The following is a 16,871-nucleotide window of genomic DNA, read 5'->3' on the forward strand; positions in this document are numbered from 1 at the left end:
TTGTCCATTTCTTGATTGGATTATTTGTTCTTCGTGTGTTGAGTTTGGTAAGTTCTTTATAGATTTTGGATACTAACCCTTTATCTGATAAAACATTAGTAAATATCTTCTCCCATTCTATAGGTTATATTTTGGTTTTGTCGACTATTTCCTTTGCTGTGCAAAAGCTTTTTTACCTCAATGACATGCCAATAATTCATTTTTGCCTTTATTTCCCTTGCCTTTGGAGACATGTCTAGCCAAAAGTTGCTGCAGCCATGGTCAAAGAGGTTGCTGCCTGTGTTCTCCTCAAGGATTTTGATGGATTCCTGTCTCACATTTAGGTCTTTCATTTTGAGTTTATTTTTGTGTGTGGTGTTAGGAAATGGTCCAGTTTCATTTTTCTACATGTGGCTGTCCAATTTTCCAAACACCGTTTGTTGAAAGAGACTGTTTTTTTTCCATGGGGTATTTTTTCCTGCTATGTTGAAGAAGTCGATCATAGAGTTGAGGATCCATTTCCGGGTTCTCTATTCTGTTCCATTGAACTATGTGTCTGTTTTTGTGCCAGTACCATACTGTCTTGATGATTACAGCTTTGTAATAGAGCTTGAAGTCTGGAATTGTGATGCCCCCAGCTTTGGCTTTCTTTTTCAACTTTCATTTGGCTATTCAGGGTCTTTTCTGGTTCCATACAAATTTTAGGATTATTTGTTCCACCTCTGTGAAAAATGTTGATGGTATTTTGATAGGGATTGCATTGAATGTATATTGCTCTGGGAAGCATAGACAGTTTAACAGTATTTGTTCTTCCAACCTATGAGTATGGAACGTTTTTCCATTTCTTTGTGTCTTCCTCAATTTCTTTCATGAGTGTTCTATAGTTTTCAGTCACTCTTGCACTGTTAAGTAAAAAAAGTAACAAGTACTTTCAGGCCTTAGGGAAGCATGGTTCTCAGATTGTCCAGAATCATGGCAGAGACCATTATTGCAGTTTCTTGGGTACCACCCTCAGAAAATAACAGCTTGCATTTATTGGAGACACTTTTCATCGATGATCTCATTTACTCTTGGCAAACACACCTTTAAGGAAGGCGCCATTTTGCAGATGAGGAACTTTGTGGGGTTACTCAGCTCAGTGACAAGCTCAGTGTTCAAACCTGGTTTGTCTCACGTAGGAACCCAAACTCTTAAACCACAGCAGTGTGGCCCAAAGAGCCTGAGGAAGCTACATGTTAAGTTGTGACCATGTTTTGACCTGACTTGTCAGTTGCTATGAAACATAAATATAGCTCTCATTGTATTGACCACATTTTGGAGAATGACCCGAAAATGGTTGACATAATTTTGTTTTCTCCTGGGGCGCCTGGGTGGCTCAGTCGTTAAGCGTCTGCCTTCGGCTCAGGTCATGATCCCAGGGTCCTGGGATCGAGCCCTGCATCGGGCTCCCTGCTCGGCGGGATACCTGCTTCTCCCTCTCCCACTCCCCCTGCTTGTGTTCCCTCTCTCGCTGTGTCTCTCTCTGTCAAATAAATAAATAAAATCTTAAAAAAAAAAATTTTTTTTTTGTTTTCTCCTTCTTGTTCTAAAAAGAACAGAAATTTATTTCATTAGACTTTGATAATAAAAATGGGATTTACCGCAAAGGGAGACCTGTGGACCTTTGCAGTTTCTGTATCTAGTAAAGTCTCTTTTCTCCAGGATCATTACTGATCCCTTTTATTCTGTTTTCCAAATAGATATACGTGGTATCCTTTTCTTTTGTGTTGCTTATTGTTTCAAACAGCAAGTTTTATGACATGATTTCTTCTTCTCCTTTAACTTTTTACTGTGGAAAATTTTACGTATCTACAAAATTGAAAGATGGAATAATGAACCTCCATGTACCTGTCACTCGGCTTCAGCAATTACCAACTCAGACCAGTCTCACTTCTCTGCTTTTTGTTTTCATATCATTTTATCTGTAAATATTATGGAACATATCTCTAAAAATAAGGGCTGTAAGACAAAAGATTTCCGGACAGTGCAGTTTATTGATTTTCCTGCGTTTTGTAAATGTCATCACTTACATAGCCATTCTTCGTGTGTACTTGCATCCTGATTTATTTTGTAGAGCTTCATAACTTTTCCACCAGGGGGCACTTGAAGGCTGGAGGAATTTAGATCTTCAAAAGGAGGGATGAATACAGAGAGCCCATGAGCTTTTATCATAACCCAGAGTAATGTATCTCTCCCTACTCCTCTTTGAAAATCTTTCTGGTGCATCTAGATGCAAGGCAAAAGATGAGGCAGGCCTGGAAGTCCTGGCTGATCTACGTGGTTTTTCGTAGAACCAAACTTCAGATGCAGACCACCGCCCTGGAGTTTAGGCAGCAGAGTATTTTGTGGTGAGTGCACTCCTTTGCCCTACAGATCAGCAGCCATCATCTTACCTCAGCCTTGTTTTACAAAGCATTAAAAACCCACCTTAAAAACAGTGTTTCAAACATAATTGATGCTTAATAAATATTTATTGACAGCTTGTTCCACTATACAATCAGGTTTCACACAATCAGAAGTAACACTAATTGAGTACTTACTATGTTCTAAACCCTGTGTTGTTAAGTTTGTGTGTGTTAATTTTCTTAATGTAAAGTCTTATATAATCGTCACCATAAACTAAACTAAGTACTGTTTTTGTAAAGACGAAGATACACAAAGAGTCTCAGAAAGGTTGAGTAACTTGCCCAAGCTCATATAAGATGTATTTGGCAAAATAGGGCTCACCTACCCATCTTTCTGATGCCAAAGCCCATGCTCTTAACTGCTCTGCACAGCCTTTCGTCAGCACTGTCCACACTTTGGAGAGACATGAGTTAGATGACTTTGAAAGCCAAGCATGTGTAACAATGAGCTGCTTTATAATGGGACTGATCCCACTGTACATTATCTCTGGTGGTCCTTTGGTGTCCTGAATGGCAGCATATTAAAAGCTCAAAAGAGCTAGACCCTCTATATAGTATGGATAAGGGCAGAAGCTTTGCAGTTAGACTGACAAGCTCAAATCCATGTTCCAACATGTAGTGTTGGGTCCTTTCACTTCTCCACATTTCACTTTCCTCATGTGTGAGACAGGCACACCATTAAGTGTCTTTCAGGGTTGTCATGGGAAATAAATATGGTAATCTCTAAAGTATTTAGCACAGTATCCAGAACATCAGTACACCTTAAAATTCTTTATTTTAAATAACTTCTTTAAGTTATTTTTATTTAAAATTTATTTGGCAAATTTTTAAAAGATACTTGAGAGAGAGAGAGCGCCCGTGAGCACAAGTCAGGGAGAGGGGCAGAGAGAGAGGAGAGGGAGGAGCAGACTCCCCGCTGAACAGGGAGCCCGATATGGGGGGGCTCGATCCCAGGATCCTGAGATCTTGACCTGAGCTGAAATCAAGAGTCAGACACTTAACCAACTGGCGAATACTTTTAAATGCTTAATAAGTATGCATTTCTATTAGAGTCTATAGAAAATATTTTTACATAATTTTATTTATTCAGTGTATATTTATTGGGAGCTTAAAATGTTCCTAGTACTACACTGGGTGCTGGGGCTGCATTCAGGGAACTTGTAATTCCCTAAATGCTTAAAAAGATAAGTAGTAATGCAAGATAGTTTGAGATATTGAAGTGAGTGATGCAGCTAAGCCTGGCCCAGATTAGGAGGACAGAAAGATTTTGCTAGGTTAGAGTAACCAGGCAAAGTGAGTGTTTCTGTGAAAAAAAGAGGTTGCAAACTCTCATTTCCTCACTACTATTTTCCTGCAGCTAATTAGAAAATAAGCAGAAAAGAAGCCAAAACTGGAAATCTAAAAGCCATGTTTTTTGCAGATTATTTTATAAAATCTCCTGGTTTTTTTTAATGTTGGCAATAGTTCATAAATATATATTTTTAAACCTGTGTAATTCCAAATAGAGCATATCTATAGTTTCTAAGGCTGGAACCTTAGGAACCATCAGTTTCCAACCCTTAATTGGCTGTTCTAGAACTATTTCTCGCTTTTTTCAGCAGTGGCTCCAACCAGTGTCAATTAAGATGGCCGGCACAGTGAGGGATAGGGACTCGAGCCGAGGGTCCAAGGCCCAGCCCTCACTGCCCTTCTCTTTTCTGGGTGGCTTTTTTTGACTGGTTCCATCTTTGACTTGTTCTTTGGCAGGCTGTGGTGGAGCCAGTGGAGAGAGCAACTGGGACAGGTGTGTGTGGGCCATGCCCTGCTTGCGTCAGCTGTGAAGCACAGGGCCCTGAGCCTCCAGCTGCAGGTGGGTGCAGCCGACTGTGGTTTTGGTATCTTCTGTCCATGTCGTCAAGCCCCACACCCAGAGGGTGGGGTTGGACTCCCAAGCGGAAGGCTGGCCATCATGCTGCTGCCTCTGTCCTGGGCCCTCCCTGCAGCGAAGGGGGCTGGGCAGGGGGTGGAGGGCAGAAGCAACATGAAAGGCTGGGCTCAGCAGATAGAGGCTGCTATTAGGAATATGCTGAATGTGATTACCAGTGGCTTGCATAGCGCATCTGCTAATTGTGGTGCTGGGAAGGGATTTATGAATTAGTTATAAATATGATTAAAGAAACAGTATTATATTCTTTATTTCCTTGTTACTGTTTTCCTACATCAAGTTGGAAAATAAGGAGGGCAGAAAAGAAACTAAGACTGTAAAGAAAACCTGACTTCTATATATAATTTTGCTTATATTAGGGGAAGCCACTGGCTTTTGGTCCGTAATAAAGGCCTAACATCTGTACCAAGACGATGCTGTGGTGAAGCTTTTCTTATGACCCTTGATATACTTTGAGTTTCTGTCACTTTTTGGGTCCGCTTGGTATTCTGGGTTTGCCAAGTCAGTTATAGAGAATATAACAGGAAGAGGAAAAAAAGAAGTGACTGCTACTATACATAGGAGTAAATCGCTTTTTAACCTGACAACACGTTGCATAGGCTATGCAAATGTATGCAGTATGTGGAAATCCCATGCAATTAGCAGATACAATCATCTAGATTAGGGGTCTGCAAACTGGCCTGCAGGTCATATTTGGCCTGCTGTCTTTTGTTATAAGTAAAATTTTATTGGGATGCAGTTATACCTGTTCATGTATGTATTGTCCAAGGCAGCTTTCAGGGCTTCAAGGGCAGAGTTGAGTAGTTCCCACAGAGAGACCGTGTGGTATGCAAAGCCTAAAATAGTTATTATCTGACTTTTAAGAAAACAAGTTGCTGACCTCTGAACTCATGAGGTCTTCAGAGGCAATAGCAAGGAAATGAGATATTTCTTGACAGTGATAATAATAGTAACAAGAACAGTAGCAACAGCAAATAACAATTGTGGTGGTCTACCTTACACTAGGTGCTGGACTAAGTGCTTTACGTGCATTATCTCAGTTTTTCGTTTTTGTGTTTTTTTTTTTTTAGTCCTCTCTACAACCAATGTGGGGCTCAAACTCATGACCTTGAGATCAAGGATTGCATGCTCTTCTGACTAAGCCAGCCAGGCACCCCTCAATTCTTTTTTTAAAAACCATATTATTATTATGGAAACTAAGGAGGTTAAATAACTTGAACGAGAGTCAGACACCTAGCAAAGGTCAGAACTAGGGTTTAAACCCAAGCAGCCTGACAACTGCAGAACCATTCTTTTACCCGTCCTGCTGCACTGTCCTTATTAGACTTGTAATCTCAGGAAGGAGAGGAAACTGACAAATGTGAAGATGCCATCAACATGGAAACATAATGAGACTGATGCTCTGTTCCTGGGGGACTACAGCTGCGTGAGTTCTTTCAAAGAGCTGCTCTGAGGGCCTGTAAGCTCATTCTGCTGGTGCTACGATTGCTCAGAACACTTTCAGAATTCCCTTTTCACTGTTGTCTTCAAAGCTCGCAACAGAGTTGGTTGAATATTTTTAGTGATAGTAGGTTTTCATGCTTAGTGGCTGGAATTAACATATAAAACAGCCAGGAGTCACTCAGAATCAAATCCAGTGAAACATGTGAGTTATCAAGATCATATTAATTTGGACTAAAAGCTGTGGGAGACTCCTAAGACCAGATTTTATTGTGTGGATTATGAGCAGTAATGCCTTATGTCTGATAAGTACCATATGGTTTACCAAGAACTTCCACTTAAGGCATTTCTTTTAACCCTCAAAATATCTCTGAACTAGACCGGGCAGACATCATGAGATATGGGAAATTTTTATAAATATATGTACTTGAAACATAGAAACACTAAATATAAAACATTTATAAAAACATGAGCAGATACCCAAGTACCCACCACCCAGATTTAAAAGGTGTTAGCATGTTCCACACCTGCCCAGACACGGGTCAAGCCCTACCTTTCCTCCCTTCTGCCACCGTTCCTCCTCAGAGATGGGTCCTGCGTGGATACAAGGTTGCCATTCTCGCATTGTCTATTTACCTGTAGAAATGTGCGTATACATACCCACAAAGAAGAAATGTTCTGGTTTTGTGTAGTTAGGAAATTTATGAATGATGTCATACTGTACTTTTCCTCTGCAGCTTCCTTTTTTTAATGCAACAGTATATTTTTGAGGCTCATCCTTGTAGGTACGTAGAGATCTATTATCTGTGTACACTATGCCATTGTATGAATAGGCACAGTTGATCTGTTTCAGTAGTAGTACTAATACAAATGATGGACTATTACTTCTACATTTTTGCAATTACAAACGGTGCTGCGGAGAACATTTTTAAACATAGATCCTTGTGCAAGAGTCTGAGAGATTCTCCAGTCTGGTTCCTAGAAGTGACATTGTTGGGTCATCAGGTATTCATCTCTCCATCCTTACTAAGGATTGTCCAGTGCTTTCCAGGGCCAGTTTGTATGCTGACGTTTCAGTTCCCATTTCTTTCAGCCTCCTCAGCACTTGCATTGCCAGACTTGGTCCTCCTCAGCAATTGGATGTGTGTGAAGTGGTAACTTCATTGTCGCCTTAACTTGTATCTCACTGATGCCTAGTGAGGCCTGGCATCTTTTCAAATGCTTGTTTGTCTTTGGGTTTCTGCTTTTGAGCTGGTTCACATCCCTCACTCTTTTTTCTGTTGGGTTATTTGGCTTTTTCTTTTTTAATACTGCTCTGTGGACATTGTTGTAGATTCTACTTACTCATTTTTTGAGTGTTATGTACTTTACAGGTACTTTCTTCCAGTCTATAGCTTGTCTTTTTTGCTTTGCTTATGGTGCCTTTTTTTTTTTTATGCAGATGTTAATAATTTCAACCTAGCCTAATTTATTCTTGTATCTTACAGTTTGGTCTTTAATACATCTTGGGTTTAATTTTACAAATTGTGTGAAAAAGGTCTCAGTTTGTCATCTTCCATATGGATAATTAATTGCTGTAGCACTATTTGCTGATTCATCCATCCTTTATCTTTTTTTATACTGATTATCAATCTACCTTCATTATAGAGCAGGGTCTCATTTTTTCACGGGTCTGTTCTGGACTCTCCATTCCATTGGTCTGTATTTCTGTCTCTGAGCCAATACCACACTGTTTTAATTGTGATTTAATGAAGCAGGTAAGAACAAGCAGATTCTTCCATCAGACTGTGCAGGTTTTTGCTTCCATTGGTATTAGCTTTGTACCTTTGAATGAGTTACCTACCCTCCCTACACCATAGATTTCATATCTGTAAGTAGATAATAATAGTACCTTCCTTATAGGGTTGTTGAGGATTAAGTAATATGCTTAGAGCAATATTAATGTAATATGTAATGTAATATGCTTAGAGCAATGCCTGGAATATGGAAAGCTCAGTAAATGCTAGCTGTTTATTACTATTCCTACTTTTATGATCTATCTCTTAAGTCTTTTGTTTTATTTAAGCCATCTCCACACCCTACATGGGGCTCAGACTCACAACCCCAAGATCAAGAGTCCCATCCATGCTCCTCTGACTGAGCCAGCCAGGCTCCCTCATCTCTTAAGTCTTTATATATGGAAAAGGATGATCTTTTTTATTCCTGTTCTTTTTAAAATCATCTTGGCTATTCTTCTTTACTCTTTCTTACTAATTTTAGGATCAACTTTCAAGTTCCACATCAAAGCATACTAGGATTTTTATTATAATGCACTGACTTTTTACATTAGATTGAGGAAAATTGTCATGGTTATGATAATGTGAGTCATCCCATCCATGAACTTGATATATCTTGTGATACGTTGATGAGCATGAGAGAGAGAGAGTAGGAAGGATTAGGTCCTGAGGTAACAAGGAGGACACCCCAGGGCCTTGCAGGCTGCACCCATAAAGGCTTTACGTTCTTATTGCAGTGGGGGTGAGAAGCTGCTGGCTTTGAGTGAGGGTGATATGATCACCCCTACTTCTTAATGGGATCCCTCTGGTTCTTTGTGTGCTGCCTTTGGGGAGGAAAGGGGGTCTGTGTATGTGTGTGTGTGCGTCTTATATTTTCAAGAAAAAGTAATGGAAAAAATAAATCCAAAACTAACAAAAAGTGGTTACCCATACTGGGATAGAGGCAACAGTGTGGGAACAAAATACTTTAGTGAATTTACTTTGTTATACAATTTAAACTTTGGAACCATAGAAATATTTTATATAATTAAAAAAAACACAGTAAATCAAAAAGGAAGAAAGTGATCCCCAGAATTTTAAGACACACTGAAACAAACTTAAGTTTGTAGCCATGACTACACAGAGAAAATAATTACTTCAAGTAACTTTAAAATACAATATTTGACTGTTCATCCTTAATGGAATGCATTCTAAGGACGCGAAGAACTGCTAGGAAATCAGAAACCTGCATTCATTAGCTTTATTGTGAGTGGCAGGGTTAGAATTGTCATGTTGAAACTATTATAGCTACATTGTGAGATAAAGCAAGTAACCACGGCAGTGTCATTAGGAATCATGATTTTCGGTGTCAAGGAAAAGATTACAAATATAAAAGAAATGAGATAAAAGCCCTATAATCCGAGATTGGAACTGTAAATATCAGTAGAGACTTAGGACATTTTTTAACCTTAAATGTATTTCTCATTTCGTTTATGGAAAAGTTAGAAGCAATGAGCAGCAGAATATATGGCATTTAGTATTCCCAGTGCCCAAGTTGTGGGCTCTGTTCTTTCCCGGCTAAAAGGAACAGAGGCTTTTTGGAGAAATGGCTGATTCCTGGTCTACAGCAGGATATGCACATCATGCACGTCATAGGCCTAGGATATAGTGTGCTGGAAAGTGAGGACATTAACAAAGGTTAATGGGCTTGTGTCAGAAGGACTCAGGAGCCAAAGGACTTTCATAGACTAACAATAGAACAATTGGGACATCCAGAAGAGTAATGACTGCAGTGAATTGAAAACACATCAAATATATAAAAATTCATGCGTGTATAATGAGGGGAGGGGAAGGAACTCACTGGTCACATATTTGGGTTGTTAGAGCATTAACTCAGTTTAAAAATTAGTGAAGGCAAAAATCAAGCATTTATCCTGCCTTGCCTATATAAACTATATCTTTGCAAAACCCGAGGGTTAATGAGAGTAGGCTTCTTTATAGAATTCTAGTTAGTAGCTACAGAAGGATTACTAGAATGAGAAAATTGCTGGTTTGCCACCTCTAATGAGAAAATGGATCTAAGCAGCAACCACAGAGTGGGAAGACAGTGGGGAAATAAAATGGAGGGATCAGGCTGCCATCATCTGAAGCCATGGACAGCCTTGACATTGTTAAAATGGTGGCAGCCAGCTGTGATGTGCCTCATGATGTGAGGTAATGGGAGGTCCCCAGCACCACTTGAGAAGTGTTCTTGCCTAAAAATTTGAACATGATTCCAGCCAAGCCTAACATGAATCTGTCTATCAGTTCCCAGGAAATACAGGGATCAGGGGAACAAGTCAAAGACACCTTGAGGAGACAGTCAGCCGGACCTAAAGTGTGGGACATTTTATAGGATAAATGACCTAGTTTCTCAAAGAAATTGGTGGCATGAAAGAGGAAAAAAGGCAGGAAGGAAAAATGTCCTATAAAAAGGATGGAATTGTGACATAACCAAAACAACCAAAAAGGATCGCTCTGGCTTTGTAGCAAACCACGTGAGAGTTCATCCATACGGTGTGCAGCAAGCCAATAAAAACTAACACAGGCTTTTGCAGTGAAGAAAGATAGACTATTTGCTGGTGTGGCGCCTCCCAGGAGAACGGGGCTGATGCTCAAAAGTCCCAGACTCCCTTTTGGCTTACAAGCGGGTGGTTTTAAAGGGTGAAATTCAGGGGAAGGGTCTCAGGGTCTTGTATCATGCTGATTGGTGAGGGTTAGGTCAGCTGTAACATTTCCCTTCTTGATCATCTTCTCCCTTCTGGCATCTCCCTGTCTGGTTTCAGGATGATTGTAGTGAGGTGGTCGTTCTGCTTCAGGGACCCGGTCGTTCCACTTTAGGGGCCTAGAACTGTAAAACATTCTTAGCAGATGGCGTTAGCAGTGTCTTCTCTAGAGTACAAAGGCAAAAGTTCTTCATCCCGTGATTATCACTAAGCTGCAAGTTGTTATTATTTTTTTCATGCCAACACAGCACATTGTGTTTGTTATCTCAGGCAGAACAGCATCCCACAGACTTTTCGAAAGGCAAGTTTGTATTATTCCCAGAGGCATTTTTACAGGTTTTTTAAATGGTAAGTAAGGGCTACGTGACTCTGGTCAGAGGCAGTTAGGAGCCATAGGTCTAAATTGTTGGGGGGGGGGGGGGCTTGATTTCAGCTGTTGTGTTAGGAATAGACCATAGAAGATCAAGGATGAAAGCAGGGAGAACAGGCAAGAAGCTATTACAGAATTCCAGGTGAGGGGCGCCTGGGTGGCTCAGTTGGTTAAGCGACTGCCTTCGGCTCAGGTCATGATCCCAGGGTCCTGGGATCGAGCCCCGCATCTGGCTCCTTGCTCCGCGGGGAGCCTGCTTCTCCCTCTCCCACTCCCCCTGCTTGTGTTACCTCTCTCGCTGTCTCTCTCTCTCTCTGTCAATTAAATAAATAAAATAAAAAAACAAAACAAAACAAAAAAACCCCACAAAATCCCAGGTGAGATTCTAGACAAGGATGATAGCAAGATGGTGTTGGATTCTGGGTATACATGGAAGGTAGTGCTGACAGGACTTGCTAATAGATAGTTAAGACCTGAAGTTTCAGGGAAAGAATCCAAGGTGACTCCAGATTTCTGGCCTGAGTAACTGGAACAGTGGAATGGCCATTTAGTAAAATGGGGAAGATAGAGGGAGAAGCAGGTTTGTCTGGAAAGATTAGCTCCTTTTTGAGTGCCACATCTTCAGCCTGAAAGGCCTTTTGAATATCCCCCAAGGAACTGTGAAGGAAGCAGTTGGATATTTGGGGAGTATGGAGGATGGGTCGAGACCTGAGATGTAAATTTGGGAGTCCTTGGCTTGCAGTTGGTACTTAAAGTCATGAGGCTGCGTGAAAGCACAAAGGGAGTGAGTATAGCTAGCAGAGGGGTCCTGGGACCCAGCCTGGGAGGAATAAAGGCGAGACTGTCGGTAGCCCAGAGAATCCACAGGCCTGATTGGCTGCATCAGATGCTTCCGGCAGGTCAGGGAGGGTGAGGATTGGGATTTGACTTTTGGATTGAGCAATGTGGAGATCATTGATGCACTTGGAAAGAGCAGTTCCTTTAGGCCTGATGGGGAGAGGGTTCATGAGAGCCTGCCTGGGGAAGAGAAATTAGAAAATAGACTGCTCTTTTGAGGAGTTTGGAAAGGAAAGGAAAGAACTCAAGTGTTAGTTGGATGACAAAGTGATCTAGTGGTGGCTTGCTCAAGAATCTGATTTATTCCTTTCACAAAGTATTTCTGTGACCGTAATCTTTTCCCCCCAACTTTTTATTTTTGACAAATACTAAATGACAGAAAAGGTAGATATTGTATTTACTGGTTTAACCCATTGCTAACATCTTGCCACATTTGCTTTCTTTAAGTATATCAATGTATTTCTTACATTTTCTGAGTGGCTTTAAAATTGCCAACATAAACGTTTACCCTAAATACTTCAGCTTATATCTCCTAAAAATAAGGATGTTCTCCTACATAATCACAATATCATCTTATCCAAGACATTCAATATTGATACGATAATATCTACAATATGGTTCATATTCAAACCATAGATTATTGCTATTTTAGAGGCAGGTCCAGGATCCAATCAGAGGTTGTATCCCTGAAGGAATTTGCTTTTGAGGATGGGAGAAATAGTAACACATTTATATGCTGCTTTAGAAAACCTAGTAGAGGGTGAAAACCGATGATGCAGAAGGGGGAAGTTGCCAGTGATAAACTTGAGAAGGTGAGAGACCATGGGATGTAGCCATACTGGGGGTGACTTTTGATTGAAGGGAGTGTGGACACTTTATTCAGAGGAGGCAGAGAAAAGTCAGAGCCTGTGGGCAGGTGGGTGGGTGGATGTGGAAGGAGCTTGAGAAAATTCTCTTTTGATTGCATTTATTTTCTTGGTGAAATGGAAGAATGGTATTCAGCTGAGAGGAAGGAGAGGAGAAGAGGTATTATAGGTTTAAGGAAAGAAGGTATGAATTTGTCATCTGAGATATGCAAACTAGGGATGCATATCACCAAGCAAACATGAAGACTTAGCTGAGGGTACACATTTATCGTCTTGAGGGAATCCTTCCGTAGACCCTTAGCTTCTGTAGCTAACTCTTCCCAGAAACTAATGTGCCTGAGACCATAGGCTTTCTCCCACTTGTCCCAGATCTGATTTAAGTATATCACCCCTTGGATTGTCCCTGCTTCTTGTCTACTCGTTGATTTTATTAATTCCTCTTTTCCCTTGTTGTTCTTAACCCAGGAAAAAAGTTACTTTCTGGAAATAGAATGCCCTTCTTAAAGAGCCCTTCACTGCAAATTTCCATAGATCATGATCCTCCTTGGGGATTGCCACGTCCTTGTTTGTAGTTTTAGCTTTTCCAGTGTGTCTGTTTCTCTTTTCCCTCAGGTGTACCTCACCTCTGTTTTCCTGCCTCTCCTCTGGTTTTCAGGCCTGGTCACGGTGGTGGGAACAACTCCTACACGTCCAGAGGGAGAGATGGAAGATGGTCTCCGCAGTGAAACACCATGAGCACTGGCAAAAGTGGAAATCCCTGAGGGCCTGGCTCAAATACCTGAGGGTCCGCAGAGTGAAGAGACAATGGAATGGTGAGCTCCCGGGCTCTGGAGACAGAGGGGCACATCACAATTTCCACTCTTCTGCTAGTGGTGCTAATTTATTAAGGAGAGATAGAACCATATTCCCCAAATTTTGGAAAAAAAGAGATTGAGGAGAAACATAAATCATCCTCAATTCACATTTATTTCCTTCTGGCCTTTTCTTCCACACTTTTTTTTTTTTAAAGAGTTTGTTTGTTTGTTTGTTTGTTTGTTTATTAGAGAGAGAGAGCATGTGTGAGCAGGAGCCAGGGGAGAGGCAGAAGGAGAGGGAGAAGCAGACTCCCCTCTGAGCAGACTCCCCTCTGAGACTCCCCAATGCGGGGCTCAATCCCAGGACCCTGAGATCATGACCTGAGGCGAAGGCAGACGCTTAACCAACTGAGCCACCCAGGCGCCCCCCCTTTTTTTTAAGATTTTATTTATTACATATATTTTTAATAGGGTTTAATTATCCTATAAATACTGTGATTATTATGATTAATATGATACGTACAACTTGGTATCTTGCTTTTTTTCCCCACAACTAACAATGTTTTCCTATATCTTTAGTCTTCATAAATGTTATTTTTTTTAATGATTGTCTGCATTTTGTAGGATGGTCTACCTTAATATACTATCTAGCCATTCTTCTATCGATAGATAATTTGGATTATTTCTGCTTCTCCCCAGTGATGCAATCCATGTGATTTATGATGTTGATTTTTTTTTTTTAAGATTTTATTTATTTATTTGTCAGAGCACAAGCAGAGGGAGAAGCAGTCTCCCTGCTGAGCAAGGAGTCCGATGTGGGACTCGATCCCAGACCTGGGCAATCCCAGATCTTGGATCATGACCTGAGCCGAAGGCAGACATTTAACCAACTGAGCCACCCAGGAGTCCCTGATTTTTTTTTTTAACTTTAAACAAAGTTTTATTACACAAAGGTTGTCACATAATTGGATATTTCTCTACTTTGTACACAGTTATTCTTACTCTCCACAGAAGGGCTGCTTCTTAACTTTTTATCTGGTGATGGCAAACACTAAAATCCTGATTTTAACAGAATAGTAATAAAAAATGCCTCAGTGATTTAAGTTGAAAGCAGTACATTGGTACATGGCTCTTGCGCTCAGTTATCAGGAATGTACAAATGTCTTTTTATTAAAAAATACAAAATAAATTATCTGTAGGCATGGACAATGACAGCAGTAAACCATTATATTTTTTAACACTATTCTTATGGTTTAGTTTCCCAGTTAGCGTTCACAAGTAATAATACGTAGGTCACGATCCCTGGTACCTTTTGTATTTTGGTCTCTTGAGCCCACACATAAGTGAGTCAAGCAGTGTGCTAGACGCTGGCTGGCTTTCACCTCAGGCTCCCTGCAGAAACCTCCTGGGTTGCCAGGCCAGCGCTGTCTCTTGGGAGAGTTTGAGTTTGAGTTTGTGTCTGTCTGAGGATAACGGCGGAGACCCACTGTCTGGTTGCCCAAGCCTGGAGCCGAAGACATTAAGCTCTTTAGCATGATAAGCTGCAGACTAATGTGCCTCTCATTTCAGCATTTGAAGTCTAGGACCAATTCCCTCCTACTTCCTGGACTTAAGTTAGTTCATCAGGCCATTGGCTAGTTAGTGTTAAAAGAAGGGGACCTGGCAGCCAGGGTGAGCCTGGCTTAAAGCTCAGAAACACTTGCCAGCATGGTGACCACGTTGTGTCATTGACTCAGTCCCTCAAGTCCTACCCAGAGACATCAGCATTAAGAGGCAAAATAAGAGTCTTCTTTGAAAACAGCAGCTGCCATTCCTGCTCCTCAGGAGTTAACTAGAAGCTTCAACTTTTTGATATAACTGATTTTATAGCATCCTTCTTCCCTAAAATCACAGACCTATTCTCTTTCCTTGGAGAGAAGAGGTGTAGGAAGGTCTTTCTTTTTTTTTTTTTTTTTAAAGATTTATTTATTTATTTGAGAGATCGAGAATGAGAGTACATGAGAGGGGGGAGGGTCAGAGGGAGAAGCAGGCTCCTCGCTGAGCAGGGAGACCGATGCGGGACTCGATCCCGGGACTCCAGGATCATGACCTGAGCCGAAGGCAGTTGCTTAACCAACTGAGCCACCCAGGCGCCCTAGGAAGGTCTTTCAAATAACCCTCCCATGCCTAAAAAAACTTTTATTTTAAGATACTTTGTAAGAACAGCCTCAAATCCCTGGCGAATGTCAGTAGTAGGGTGCAGCTTATCTTAAAGATGCTTCCAGCTCATCTCTCAGCCTTGCAGGGGGCAGCACGTAGTGATTTTCTTTGTTGCAGAGATGGCTGAGCGATTCCATCGGGTCACTATGCTCCAGACACACTTCTGTGATTGGCAGTGGGCCTGGGAGCGGAAGGAGAGCTTGCACGCCCAGCACGCCCAGGTGGAGGGGTTGGCCCGGAGGATGGCTCTGCGGCGGGCCTTCACTCACTGGAAACACTGTATCCTTTTCAGCCACCCAGTCTTGTCCACCACCACAGCCGGCCCGCAAAACAGCCTCTAAGACAAAGGGCCGGGGATATGCGGGAAACGATCACTGAACAATATGAGGTAGTCCTGATATCTGTTGATTTCTTTTTAAAAATTTTCTGTTTAACTGGAAGTGTGCTTACACAGCAGTATGTGTAACATACATTTACAGTTTAATGAATAGTAATAGAACGAACACCTTTGTACCCACCACCCAACTTAAAAATTAGAGCACTGCTAATACCCTGTCTCATCCATGATTGCATTCCCTTTCCTCCCCTTCAGAGGTAATCCCACTATCCTGAATTTTATGTTGTCAGTTCATTGCTTTTCTCTACCCACTAGGTGGTGGAAATAGGTGTGGTGGTCTTTTTCTTGGCAGCCCTAACATTATGATCCTAGCTTCCATTGTCTTTTACCATGTGCAGACATTAAGCATTACCTCTTTAATCTTCATAGCAGCCCCATGGAGTAGATGTCACTATCCCTGTTTTACAGGTGAGGAAACAGATTCAGGGGGACTGAATGATTGTCAAAATCACAGCATGTCGTTGGCCGAACTGGGAGTTTGAGACCGAGGCCTTTGGCTCCGGTGCACGTGTTCTCGATCATTGCCCCTGCTGCAGTACCTGCCCAGCTGTGCAGATTCGAATTGGAGATGGCCATCCGCAGGTCATTTGTTCATCAGACTCTATGCTTTGTTTTAAGCTCCTGCCTAAGTTCTGGAATATGGGGAAACTCAAAGACAAACAGTAGTTCGTTGTCTAGTGGGGTAAAGGGACATGAAAATGGGGCTGCGCAGTGTGGTGTGGTAAGTGCTGTCAGAAAGGCGTGTGTCACATCCTGCGAGTGCTACTGTGCAGATTCGAGTTGACTTTGTCCTAGAGGATGACAAGGTCACCTAGCAGAGAAGCCGGGAAGGGTGTTTCAGGTGGAAGGAATGGCATTTACACAGGCAGAGGTGAGGAAAAGACCCACGGATGGCGACAGGGGTCTGTCGTGAGTTGAGGGGGCGTAGATGGCAGTAGGGCAGCGTGGGGAGAGGCAGGCTGGGGCCAGCGTGTAGGGCCCTGCGTGCAGTGCTCGGGAGCTTGGGCTTTCTCCTGATGGCACCGGGGATCCTCTGGAGGTGTGTGAGAAGAGAAGCGATGCAGCAGGTTTGTACTTGAGGGGACAGATTTGGATTACAGGG

At 41.8% G+C, this 16,871-nt stretch overlaps 1 protein-coding gene across 23 annotated transcripts in view; it reads left to right on the top strand.

The window, feature by feature from the left end:
• Window positions 1–16,871, top strand: part of SFI1 (SFI1 centrin binding protein) — a 99,462-nt gene that overhangs the window by 48,751 nt on the left and 33,840 nt on the right. For 19 of the 23 annotated variants that reach the window (XM_064578712.1, XM_064578711.1, XM_064578721.1 and 16 more), the window contains 4 exons: window positions 2,249–2,366; window positions 4,170–4,272; window positions 13,035–13,191; window positions 15,490–15,651. In XM_064578712.1, coding sequence (XP_064434782.1) covers window positions 2,249–2,366; window positions 4,170–4,272; window positions 13,035–13,191; window positions 15,490–15,651 — 540 coding nt within the window. Of the gene's footprint in view, window positions 1–2,248; window positions 2,367–4,169; window positions 4,273–13,034; window positions 13,192–15,489; window positions 15,652–16,871 lie in introns of those variants that run through there. The other 4 variants (XM_064578727.1, XM_064578728.1, XM_064578726.1 and 1 more) reach the window with 2 other exon arrangements.

Source organism: Mirounga angustirostris, unplaced genomic scaffold (genome assembly GCF_029215605.1).
Source record: "Mirounga angustirostris isolate CCGP_5_RB_7025 unplaced genomic scaffold, mMirAng1.0.hap1 SCAF_14, whole genome shotgun sequence".
NCBI lineage: Eukaryota > Metazoa > Chordata > Mammalia > Carnivora > Phocidae > Mirounga > Mirounga angustirostris.